This window comes from Ixodes scapularis, unplaced genomic scaffold (genome assembly GCF_016920785.2).
Source record: "Ixodes scapularis isolate PalLabHiFi unplaced genomic scaffold, ASM1692078v2 PGA_scaffold1__304_contigs__length_218370807, whole genome shotgun sequence".
Taxonomy (NCBI): domain Eukaryota; kingdom Metazoa; phylum Arthropoda; class Arachnida; order Ixodida; family Ixodidae; genus Ixodes; species Ixodes scapularis.
In genome coordinates, this window is record NW_024609846.1 from 185,087,994 (window position 1) to 185,101,049 (window position 13,056).

The 13,056-nt window shown below is 50.1% G+C and overlaps 1 protein-coding gene across 1 annotated transcript; it reads left to right on the top strand.

Annotated features, from left to right (window-relative positions):
* The first annotated feature begins 11,337 nt into the window (after positions 1-11,337).
* Positions 11,338-12,429, top strand: LOC120840918. The gene has a single exon (XM_040211705.1). It carries the CDS (start codon positions 11,338-11,340, stop codon positions 12,427-12,429), a length of 1,092 nt encoding a protein of 363 aa, XP_040067639.1.
* The last annotated feature ends 627 nt before the right edge of the window (positions 12,430-13,056 follow it).

Below are 13,056 nucleotides of genomic sequence, written 5' to 3' on the forward strand. Positions count from 1 at the left end.
GGCGACGCCGATGCCGCTCAAGCCGGGAACGGGCCCCTAAGAGCTGCGCTCTAAAATAAAATTTTATGATGACGATGGCAAATTGCAGCAATTGGTTGCTGCGTGTGATCGCGGGCGGCCCGTGTTGCTGGTGTTGCGACGTAAAGTTTCTGGGCGAATTTGCCCCATCTGAAGCTGGCCTGAGTGGCGTGAGGGCCATCAGTGCGTGAGGGGAGTGAGGGGTGTGAGGGCCGCAAGGGCGGTGTGGCGCGTGAGGGCGGTGAGTGGCGTGAGGGCGGTGAGTGGCGTGAGGGCGGTGAGTGGCGTGAAGGCGGTGAGTGGCGTGAGGGCCGTGAGGGCGGTGAGGGCGGTGAGTGGCGTGAGGGCTATGAGTGTGTGAGGGCCGTGAGGGCGGTGAGGGCGGTGAGGGCCGTGAGGGCGGTGAGTGGCGTGAGTGCGGTGAGTGGCGTGAGGGCCATGAGTGAGTGAGGGGCGTGAGGGCCGTGAGGGCGGTGAGGGGCGTGAGGGCCGTGAGGGGCGTGAGGGCCGTGAGGGGCCTGAGGGCCGTGAGGGGCGTGAGGGCCGTGAGGGCGGTGAGTGCGTGAGGGCCGTGAGGTTCAGTGAGGGTGAGTGAAGGGCTGAAGGCGGGTGTGACTGTGAGGGTGAGGGTGAGTGAGGGGCTGAAGGTGAGTGTAGCTGTGAGGGTGAGGGTGAGTGAGGGGCTTATGTGAGTGCGGCTGTGAGGGTGAGGGTGAGCGAAAGCGACCTACAATGCCGACCTCTGACTGTCAGCCGCGCGAATGGAGTATGACTGTATACTATGCACTCAAGGGGCAAAATGCACAGAATAAAAGAGGTTCGAAGAGTTATACGATGATATACGCTTGAGTTTGACCTGCGTTGTCAACCGCTTGGGATAGGGACAAGCTGTGTCAGCGCTCCTACGGTGGGTACGTTATGGGATACCGGCGGCGTAGTTCGTACGGAGTCGGCAGTAAAGGGGGGTGGAGAGTAAGGAACGTATGTTTCCCTAATTAATTCTGAAAATGTGAAGCACGGGCCCTGCTAGTGAGAAATTGACCCGATAGTGAGAGGTTTACTAGGAAGGGTCGCAGTCAACTTTCCGAGGGAGGGCCTGGACCTGGTGGTATGGGGGCGGGCACGTCCTGGTCCGGATGGTGACGACCAATGACGTACGGTGCTCGCCCGATGACAGCCCCCGGGAAGTTGATAATAATAAAAAAAAAGAACTAAAAGTTGTTCGATCCCGCTGAACACATTGCGACGTTGGTTGATTTTACGGTGGCCAGTGTGGCCACGTTTATTATGAAACAAAACAACTCAACAGTGAGTTAAAATCCCAAAATTAACCCCGTACTTTTGTTCCCAGTCTCCCAAAATCGAATCGAAGCCAATCCTCCAGAATCCCTCTCGGGGATCCTTTTGTAGCCTCGTAGGGGCCTCCTTTCCCCTCAGGGTCCAACCAATCTCTTCAAATTTCACCACTCCCACGTGGTACAATGTTCTCCAATGGTTCACAAGCTGTCAGCCTAGCACTTCCAACGGCCAAATCCAAATTCTTTCTAGAATCAACTCCTGCCTTTTAGGCAGACGGGCTGGCGCCAACAGCTAAATTATTACAACGGGTAAAAAGCGACAATTTGATACTAAGCGGCAAAAACCTCTGTGTACAGGCACATTCGGCTAAAAGCTACAAGCCTCTCCAAGCGCGGGGTGTCCCGCTCCTGGTTCGAGCAGGCTTCCGAAACCCGAGACGCTTCTTAACGACCACGGGGGGGACCGCTCCCGCGTCGCGGCCGCTCTGGCCCCGCCGACACAAACATAGAAAGCTAAAAAAAAAAAAAAACCAATGCCGCCGCTACTCTGGAAAGATAAACTTTCCTAACAAAAATCACCTTAACTAATAAGCAGGATTTTTACAAACTTAACACCTCCCCACCAAGAATGTTGCAAGTACACTTGTTGTTCACGCAACATCAGTCCCACTGTTCGTCACTTCGGAGATCAGAGCAAGACCCAGAGTCGTACATTCCAGATTCCACAATGTCCATATAGGCATAATTAAACCCGCAAATTGCAAAGCTCTACAGTATGGGTCCAGACACCGCTAGACACTCTACTCCTAATAGAGTTCGCACTAGTAAAAATAAAGATTCATAATAAAACAAAAACTATACGACTAAAAAAAATGCAAAGTGCTCCAAGAAAGCAATCCACAGATAACTCTCAGCGTCTCCGCCGGCACTTTCTCTGTGCTCTTTCGAGCCTCGACCTGCACGTCTCAAGATATACGTGAAGACCGACAAACTTCTCCCGCGTAGAATAAAGACTATGCACCAAAAATATTACGTAGAATATAAAATACTGAAGGTCCGACCGAAAAGCAAACGGAAAGTTAATCAGGAGGGCAGTGAAATAAACGTAGCCTAAAGGCGAAACAAAACTACAGTAGCCTTGCTAGCTACCCTCCTAATCTTTGCCGTCTTGTCGTCCAGCTCGTTGCCGTCGGAGACGTTCTGAGAACTGCCTGAGGCGGCGCGCAGTAGGTCGCTTCTACGACACTCGCTGAACCCGAGCTCGAACTGAACGTCTGCTGTCCTCGCGTGCAAGCTCTGGCCACTGGCCGGAGTGGCTTCCCCTTCTTTTCTGTGCCCATTTGGCGCTTGCCACCCCCGCAGCTCCTAGCGTCCGGACTCCTCCTTCCGGAGTCGCTCGACGCAGCCTTCTTCCTGATCGTCACCCTACGATGTACCGCCGGCCTGACCTTCGGTGACGACACGTTGACGGTAGCGGAGTCGGTGCCATCACCATCGCTCCCGCTCTCGCCACCCTTCGTCACCGGATCACCGGCGAGTGCCTCTGCCTCGTCGGCGCTAGACGCAGCCTTCTTCCTGATCGTCACCCTACGATGTACCACCGGCCTGACCTTCGGTGACGATAGAGTGCCGGTAGTGGAGTCGGTGCCATCACCATCGCTCCCGCCCTCGCCTCCCTTCTCCAAAAGATCACCGGCGAGTGCCTTTGCCTCGTCGGCGCCGGCTCTCCTCTCAATTTTCACTTCGCGACCGCCGCAGTCATCCTCATGCATTCTCCTCGCGGTCTTTCTCCGGACTCATTTCAGTCTCAGCGCTCCTAAAACATGCCGGAGCGACGGCTGCAAACTCCGGCATCGGCGCGAGGACGGCGCGGGTTTCTTTCGCGAGCTCTCTCATTTTTGTCGGGTCCTTCGAACTCCATTTTCTCATCGCCTAAATCTGGGCCAGCTTTACTTCCTTAATTTCGCGTTGGAGTCTAAGAATTTCAAGCGCTAGAGCTGCCGACCTGCTATCTACCCCGTCCTCCGCCCCAGAAGAACCGCCCTTAGCCCCTGATATTGTACCCTTGGACATTGTGAGCCTCGGAGGAAACAACCCTGGGTCTTACCTGGGAACGAAGGTCCTGCCGTGCCGTCACATTTCCCCGGGGCGTCTCTGTGGCTCCCTTGTGTTGCCGCCTTCCGCCGCTCTCGAGTCCTTCACTCCCGGAGCCTCTCACTTGGATGTCGCTCCGTCCACCGCTCACAACGCAACAGGCTATTGCCGCCATCTTCTCACGCAGATATTGGCGGGGCTCACCATCAGCTGACGTCGTGGCGTCCTTCTTGAGTCCCTTGACTCCCGGAGCCTCTCGCTGGGATGCCGCTCCGTCCGCCGCACACGACGCAACAGGCTATTGCCGCCGTCTTCTCACGCAGATATTGACGGGGCTCACCATCAGCTGACGTCGAGGCGTCCTTCTTGAGTCCCTTGACTCCCGGAGCCTCTCGCTGGGATGCCGCTCCGTCCGCCGCACACGACGCAACAGGCTATTGCCGCCGTCTTCTCACGCAGATATTGACGGGGCTCACCATCAGCTGACGTCGTGGCGTTCTCCTCGAGTCCCTTGACTCCCGGAGCCTCTCGCTGGGATGCTGCTCCGTCCGCCGCACACAACGCAACAGGCTATTGCCGCCGTCTTCTCACGCAGTTATTGACGGGGCTCACCATCAGCTGACGTCGTGGCGTTCTCCTTGAGTCCCTTGACTCCCGGAGCCTCTCGCTGGGATGCCGCTCCGTCCGCCGCACACAATGCAACAGGCTATTGCCGCCGTCTTCTCACGCAGATATTGACGGGGCTCACCATCAGCTGACGTCGTGGCGTTCTCCTTGAGTCCCGTGACTCCCGGAGCCTCTCGCTGGGATGCCGCTCCGTCCGCCGCACACAACGCAACAGGCTATTGCCGCCGTCTTCTCACGCAGATATTGACGGGGCTCACCATCAGCTGACGTCGTGGCGTTCTCCTTGAGTCCCTTGACTCCCGGAGCCTCTCGCTGGGATGCCGCTCCGTCCGCCGCACACAACGCAACAGGCTATTGCCGCCGTCTTCTCACGCAGATATTGACGGGGCTCACCATCAGCTGACGTCGTGGCGTTCTCCTTGCAACCCGTCACAGGAAGTCAGCGGGATCCTGTCGACTGCGCCAGTCAACTTTCCGAGGGAGGGCCTGGACCTGGTGGTATGGGGGCGGGCACGTCCTGGTCCGGATGGTGACGACCGATGACGTACGGTGCTCGCCCGATGACAGCCCCCGGGAAGTTGATAATAATAAAAAAAAGAACTAAAAGTTGAAAGTAATCCCTGGAGAAGGGGAACAAGAGGGACAAAGGACCAACATAAATCTCCAAACACAGGTAGGTGACTGGTGAGCGACCGAAAAAATCCGCCTGGTCCGGGTATCGAACCCGGGACCTCTCCATTACAGGTGGAGTGCTCTACCGATTGAGCTAACCCGGGGTTAGACATCAGTAGAGCAAACGGGTTTTATCAGCCGCCACCAGTCTAACACCAACAAGAGTGAAGCTTGCAATTTAAGGTTATGATTATAATGCAATTAAATGCAAAGGTGCAAGCGAGCTGGACAAGAATGACGAAAGTAATCCCTGGAGAAGGGGAACAAGAGGGACAAAGATAAATCCCCAAACAAACAGTGTTTGGAGATTTATGTTTGTCCTTTGTCCCTCTTGTTCCCCAAGAGGGACAAGGATAAATCTCCAAACAAACAGTGTTTGGAGATTTATGTTTGTCCTTTGTCCCTCTTGTTCCCCTTCTCCAGGGATTACTTTCGTCATTCTTGTCCAGCTCGCTTGCACCTTTGCATTTAATTGCATTATAAACTAAAAGTTGTTCGATCCCGCTGAACACATTGCGACGTTGGTTGATTTTACGGTGGCCAGTGTGGCCATGTTTATTATGAAACAAAACAACTCAACAGTGAGTAAAATCCCAAAATTAAACCCCGTACTTTTGTTCCCAGTCTCCCAAAATCGAATCGAAGCCAATCCTCCAGAATCCCTCTCGGGGATCCTTTTGTAGCCTCGTAGGGGCCTCCTTTCCCCTCAGGGTCCAACCAATCTCTTCAAATTTCACCACTCCCACGTGGTACACTGTTCTCCAATGGTTGACAAGCTGTCAGCCTAGCACTTCCAACGGCCAAATCCAAATTCTTTCTAGAATCAACCCCTGCCTTTTAGGCAGACGGGCTGGCGCCAACAGCTAAATTATTACAACGGGTAAAAAGCGACAATTTGATACTAAGCGGCAAAAACCTCTGTGTACAGGCACATTCGGCTAAAAGCTACAAGCCTCTCCAAGCGCGGGGTGTCCCGCTCCCGGTCCGAGCAGGCTTCCGAAACCCGAGACGCTTCTTAACGACCGCGGGGGGGACCGCTCCCGCGTCGCGGCCGCTCTGGCCCCGCCGAGACAAACATAGAAAGCTAAAAAAAAAACAATGCCGCCGCTACTCTGGAAAGATAAACTTTCCTAACAAAAATCACCTTAACTAATAAGCAGGATTTTCACTAACTTAACAGTCACCGGAGGTACTTTAGTGCTACGACCTTTTTGATTGGTTCAACAGCGCGTAGCGTGTAATAGATTCTTTCAGAAGTTCGGTGACCTCTAGTGGCTGAAATATAAGTTTAAAATTTTAAATTCTAATGACAAATACAGTTTAGTATCTATTCGGCAATCGCAGACGTACGAAAGTTACGATGTTTTTCGCTCTAGAGTGTGTTTGTCTATTCGTTTGAGTTTTAATGGTGTCAATAAACTTCCCCCCAGTCAGATGCGCTCAATTGAGGAAATCTCTTGTTAGTATTCATCACATTTTATTGTCATGTCCTGTTTCGGGCAGGCTGAAGCCAGGAATCCTAAGGATTCACATGACACCCTCGAATGCGTAGCGTACAAGCCTGACAAGTCCCGTCACGGTTACATCGAACAGCGGACTACAAAAAGGCCGGTTGAGACACTTGCGTTTGAGTCCGTTTGACTGCGTTGCATCGAGAACCGAAAGCGAGTCACCAGCACATCTGTGCTTCGTATGAACCGTGGAATCCAATAGAAACAGTAGCTTGGCGCGCGACATAAGAAGCAGGGATGTCCTGGTTTTTCGCAGCCGCAACACAGTCAAGCGCAACTTCTGAGCCAGGCCTTCCTTGTGTACTCCGGCTCACTAATGTCTGCACTAAAGACAAAGGCACATTTGCGTGAGCCTAGGTCAGCATAATGATTTTGTTCGAGAACTCGCGCATAGAAGCCTTTTTCCAAAGCCACACGCTCGTGCATATTCCTTCTTCTGTACTGCAGATGTTCGTGAGATGGAGTGTTTCCATCGTTTACAAAAATCGCAGTCCAGTCAGCGCTCGCTCGCAATAGACCTTATTTATAATCGTGGCGCCACATTCGAAGCATGTGTCTTCCTGCCTCAGAGATGGCGGCGCGCCATCCTTGTTCTGGGACGGTATAGAAGGCCGCTCGGAATGTCATGCATCTTGATGGCAGTGACGCATCATTTTACTCAAAGCGTTCCTCGTCAATATGAGCGCCTCTGATGCAGCACTAGCATTCAGGTGCTCAATTGCCGCTGACCTGCACAAATCTGTTATTACAAGTCCCTCCTTTGGGATTTTTTCCTAATATGAAATACTCTCCATGTGGCCAGGCTTATGTCAGTTCTGATCCCTGCACCCCTGCCGAACACTAGCGCCTTTACGGTGAAATTGTTGAGCAGCGCCTTTGTACAATGATTTGTGTATCCCGCCTTTTAGCTCATTTTTGGTTTAAAAATAATTTTCGTTAGTTCAGAAGAGGTTTAACGAACGCTCAATGATTTTATGTTGTGATTGCTAACAAACCTTGTCAAATATCAGCGCGCGAGAAATTGTTCTTGTTTTTGAACCAGTGGTCACCGGGAGTTCGAAACTCCTCGTCCAGAATTGGGTCGAAATGCAGCCGAAGAGGCCGTCATCTTTAAGGTTTGTAGCCGGGCATTTTCGACAACGTGACGACAAAAAAGCATATTGTCTGTTGCGGCCAGCCAGAAATTGCGTGTGCATAACACAAAAACAGCAATGAATTTCATGCAAAGGTAAATAGAATGTCTAGGCTGCACATCGGTGCCTTTTTCAATTTTTCCCACATAAACCATCAACAAGCAGCCATCATGATGTACAGATAATATATACTCACGTGACTATAGTCATTGAACTCCAACTAAATTTTGGAAATGATCTATTCACTCACGTAAAATTCAGTCTCATGTTAGTCTCAATGCAAAAATTATATTCATAAATAAATAACGATGGCTCACTTTTGCCGTCGACGCGCTTGTGTGTTACAAGTCGAGTGTTTGAATAGATCGATCTCACTAAACATCCTACTAGAACCACTCAATAAGCTACACTTCAGAGTAACAAAACTTGCCTACCTTGGGGCTTAGAATCATTGTTGGCACTTATATGAAGTTTTGTCTGAAATTGCCAAAAACGCTTTTCCGTCCTCCACGAATATTTAAACAGTCGAGACAACAAAGCAATCATGAGCTACCTAACACCGAATTTAATGTTGTGGAAGTCGCACTTTTGAATCATGTCGATCGGCAGATGCGTCTGCACAAGCCCAAGCACTAAGACGGCGGCGCCCACAAAAATAGCGGGGAACAGAGTGACGATACTCTAAGCGTTGCTCATTTAGTTGCTCTGGTTCCTACTATGCATGGAACCAGTGGTGGCGTGATAAAATTGGCTGCAAAATCGGTCGATTGTCATAAGAGTGTGTGTCTTATATAGTCATGCTGTCACCGCGGGACCTTGAGTTCCCGAATTTATCCTCCCATCGAGTACCTGAATTTTCGGCGAGAACGTTGTTAAACATAACAGCATCTCGCGACTGGGAGAAAAGACCTGCGAGGAAAAAGAGGATCTCGTGCCATCAGAGGCCCCGGCACGCACAATATTTTTTTCTCTGAACTGATCGTGCAACCGCTAGGACGAGCTGCTCAGATTAAATCGCTTGTGAAAAACAGAGGCTGTTGGAGGAAGTTTTTACAGGAACTTGATGGTGCCGAAACCCGGGGAGGCTACTTCAACGCTACAGAAAGCCAACCGAGACCTCAAGGAGCTTCTGAAGACAGTGACATGGAGCGAGTACGGACCAAGCGAACCTCTCGTCGGGCCCAGACCACTCGGCTCATCCACGAGGTCAGGGCAACTCTTGCAAATGACGATCCCGATCTTAGTTCGCTCACAACACTTCTTCAGAGATTAACGACAAATATCGAAGAGCTGAAAATCTTAGATCGAGAGTTCGAATCCTCCGTAAGCGACGAACACCTTGAGCAAGAGTATTAAGCGGTAATGACCTACCAGGACAACTCAACGCAGACATTTGCAATGCTGAGTCATCGAATTGAGATTCTGAAGAATCAAGAAGCCCGTGTGGTAGAAGTAAACAGAACACCGGCGATTCTTCCGACCACCACCGAGAACTCCAGAGCAAGACTTCCGAAATTGGAGATGTTGAAAGTTGACGGCAGCACTTCTCAGTGGCAAGCGTTCTGGGATATGTTCCAAAACACGATTGACCAGCATCCTCAACTGTGTCAGGCTGACAAGTTTCACTACCTCCGGTCCCTTCTCACCGGACCCGCATTTAGAGCCATCGCTGGCCTTCATGGGTCTAACTCCAGCTACACAGACGCGTTGGATATACTCCGAGCGCGATTTGGAGACAAGAAACTCATCGAGCAAGACCATCTTTCAAAACTCCGAACGCTCCAGAAGGTCCCATCATCAAACGACGTTGGTGGCTTAAGAAGACTTCTCGACGCCGTTCAGCTACACATTCGTGGCTTAAAAGATCTCGGAGTTCACGCTATGTCCTACTCTGCAATGCTGAACGAGATACTAATGAAGGTTCTACCAACCGACGTCGTCATCGAATATCATCGACGAAAACCCTTCAGCGGAGCTACAGAGCCACTGACGTCAGAAGGAGATCTGGAGATGACCTTAAAATTTCTTCAGATTGAAGTGGAATGTCGAGAACGAAGTGGACTGACAACAGGGAGGACAAGTCAAGACAGTCGACCTGACACTAGGAAGTACGATTCCAGAAGAGAAGGTACAAGAAGCTCCGCAGCTGTTCTACACAGTCGGGCGAAAGAGTCAGCAGACTGCCTTTTCTGCTCTTCCAGAAAACACTCGTCGGAAGATTGCAACACGGATGCAACGATAGATGCGAAAAAGAAGAAACTCTCCGACGACATGAGATGTTTTAAATGTACCATGAAGGGGCACAGAGCGCGAGATTGCAGGAGAATCGTCTGCAATACTTGCAAAGGCAGACATGCTTCATCGATGTGCGACCCACGCTGGTAACGAACTAAGGAGACGGAACAAATTAGCAAAACGAAGGCACTCCATACTTACGCTCCATCAACAACACAAAAGGAGCCCCATATCCTACTTCAAACGTTTCGGGGCTGGATCGCTGGCAAAAGTGGGTACAGATACATAAGAGGAATGATAGACGGAGGAAGCCAGCGAACTTTCATCCGAATAGATGTGTCCAAAAGGTACCAACTACGTATTCTCGGCGACATAAATATTTGCATCAACACCTTTAGATCCGAAGCTGCAAAAGAACAAAGACGAAAGCTTGTGGAGGTTAGACTAAAGAGCCAGTACCACCAAGGAGAGTAGATCTTAGAAGCGGTAGAAGTCCCGAAGATTTGCAGCCAAATGATGGAGCTTCCTTTGGACCACCCTTTCATAGGAGAGCTTCAAAGTCAAGGAAAGGATTTGGCTGACCTTTGCCTTTTCAATGAAACAAAAGGGGCACTCAGAATCAGCCTATTAATCGGTGCTGACCAAGTATGGAAAATTATGAAAGGTGACAACATCCGCAGTTAGAGTCAGCAGCTGAGAGCGCTAAGCACTCAACTTGGTTGGACGGTGCAAGGACCAACGGACGAAAATTATTCATTGACAACACAAAACCATGTCATGGCCTGTATTCTTAATGCAGGAGTCACCACGGAAGACGAAACGAACAAATTGCCAGCGTTTTGGGACCTGGAACATCTTGGAATCACAGACAAGGAAGATAGGTCCAGGGAAACGGTGTTACAGACATTTGAAGATTCAATTTGTTGGACTGAAGGCAGGTATGATGTCTCACTACCCTGGAAGCCCAACAAAAGAACCGAGCTCCAGGACAACAAGGAGCTGGCGACAGCAAGGTTGAACGGGTTGATGCGAAAACTCCGTAGAGATGAAAACCTGCTGAACACTTACGACAGTGTGATCCGTCAATATTTGAAGGATGAGCATGCAGAGGTGGTTCCAGATGCGAAGAAAGATACAGGACGGCAGTACTACATGCCGCACCATGCGGTAGTACGCGAGGAGGCGCTCACAACGAAGATCAGAATCGTATTTTACGCCTCATCTCACCAGCAAGGAAGTGAGAGTCTCAACGGATTTCTTGAGACGGGACCAAAGGCATCTGACGACCTATTACAGGTTCTCCTGAGGTTCCGAGTCAATAAAATAGCAATGACAGCAGATGTTCAGAAGGCATTTCTGCAAATATCAGTAAAAGAAAGAGACCGAGATGCGCTATGCTTCTTGTGGTTTGAAGAGAGGCCCACAACAACCGGTCAGTTACCACCAATACAGGAGTGGAGGATGACCCGCGTTTCGTTTGGGACGACATCCAGTCCGTTCTTGCTGACAGCTACCCTACAGCATCATTTCCGAACAGTTCAAAACCACCCGGAGGCAGCTCAGGTTCTCGCGAAATCGTTCTATGTCGACGATCTCTTGACTGGCGCCCAGAGTGAAGCAGCAGCAGTCAAGTTGTTTAACGAAACACAAGACATCATGCAACAAGCTGGCATGAATCTTCAAAAATGGGCATCCAACAGCAAGACACTTCAAAGATTGTTCCAAAAAGGAGTCCCCCAACCAACTGATATGGCGACAGACACCAATGTGCTTGGAATGCATTGGAATACAGAGGAGGACACTTTGAAGTTGTCGTTGACCTCAACGTTGAACTTCTTGAAAACGAAATTAAGTACAAAGCGATATGTCCTTCAAGCTGCCAATAGAATCTACGACATCATGGGATTGCTATCACCTTTCATCATCCGAGTCAAGATTATGTTCCAAGAACTGTGGGAATTAAAGATAGGCTGGGACAATAGTCTTCCTGAGAACATACAACAAGAGTGGAACACGTGGTGCAGCGAGATTACACAGCTACAAGTTATATCCATATCTCGATTGTTGTTCGAGGAACTCCGAGACACTACGCTGTTTTACGAACTACATGTCTTCACTGACGCCAGTCTGAAGGCTTACGGCGCAGTTGTCTACCTAAGAACATCTGACTCTGAGAACACAGTAGAAATACATCTACTACTTGCAAAGGCGCAAGTAGCACCTCTTAAAAAGCTGACACTCCCTCACCTAGAGCTGATGGGAGCTCTCATCGGTTCTAGATTACCACGATATGTAGAAAAGACGTTGTCGCTTCAAGACCACGAAGTATACTTGTGGACAGACTCTACCATAACGTGGAAGTGGATACAAGGTCAAAGTCACCGGTGGGAGACATTTGTTGCTAATAGAGTGAGAGAAATCCAAAACAACACGCCTACAGCTCGCTGGAGATTCTGCCCGGGTAAAGAAAACCCGGCAGATTGCCTAACAAGAGGACTCTCCGCGTCAAACCTAGAGTCAAACAACTTGTGGTGGACTGGCCCTTCTTGGCTCAATAAACCGTCACCAGAATGGCCACAGGCGCATCCCGAACGAGACGACCTAGACGACATGGAAGACAATGACATCAAAACCAATGTACTGCAAGTAACAACTGCCGTATACAATCCTGTACTTGACTTGCAACGCTACAGCGAGCTCTCAAGGGTCCTACGCGTCACTGCTTGGATTTACCGTTTCAAAGAAAACACTGGCGCACTGAAGCAATTGTCTAACTACCTTTTAACGGCAGAACTCAAAAGAGCGGAACAATACTGGATAAAGGTCACACAAAAAAAATGAATTCTCGGGAGAACTTCAGAGCATACGAAATGGAAGGCCGCTGAGCAAGTCATCGAAACTAAAAGATTTGACACCTTTCATAGATGACATCGGAGTTTTACGCGTAGGCGGTCGTCTCCAACAACTAAATGCATCAGGAGACCTTAAACACCCCATCATACACCCCAACGCACATCGCTTCACCGAGTTACTTATATGCAGCGCACATCAGCGGGTGCTTCACGGAGGAGTAGCAGATACTTTAACTGAATTGTGCGAACAGTATTGGATTGTACGCGGAAGACAAGCCGTAAAGAAGTCTCTGCGAAACTGCACCAAGTGTGCAAGGACACACTTGAGGGCCGCATCAGCTCCTATGGCACCACTGCCAAAAGAACGCATTGAGGCGACGCACCCATTCAACGTCGTGGGTATTGATTTTGCTGGTCCACTTTACACAAAGGAACAAAAGAACGAGAAGTCGTATATCGCCATCTTCACATGCGCAGTCACACGAGCAGTTCACCTTGAGCTCACAACGAGCACATCTGCTCAATCCTTCTTGATGGCTTTACGTCGGTTCGTTTCCAGAAGAGGACTGCCAAACATACTTTATTCAGACAACGCTTTGGCGTTTAAGACAATTGC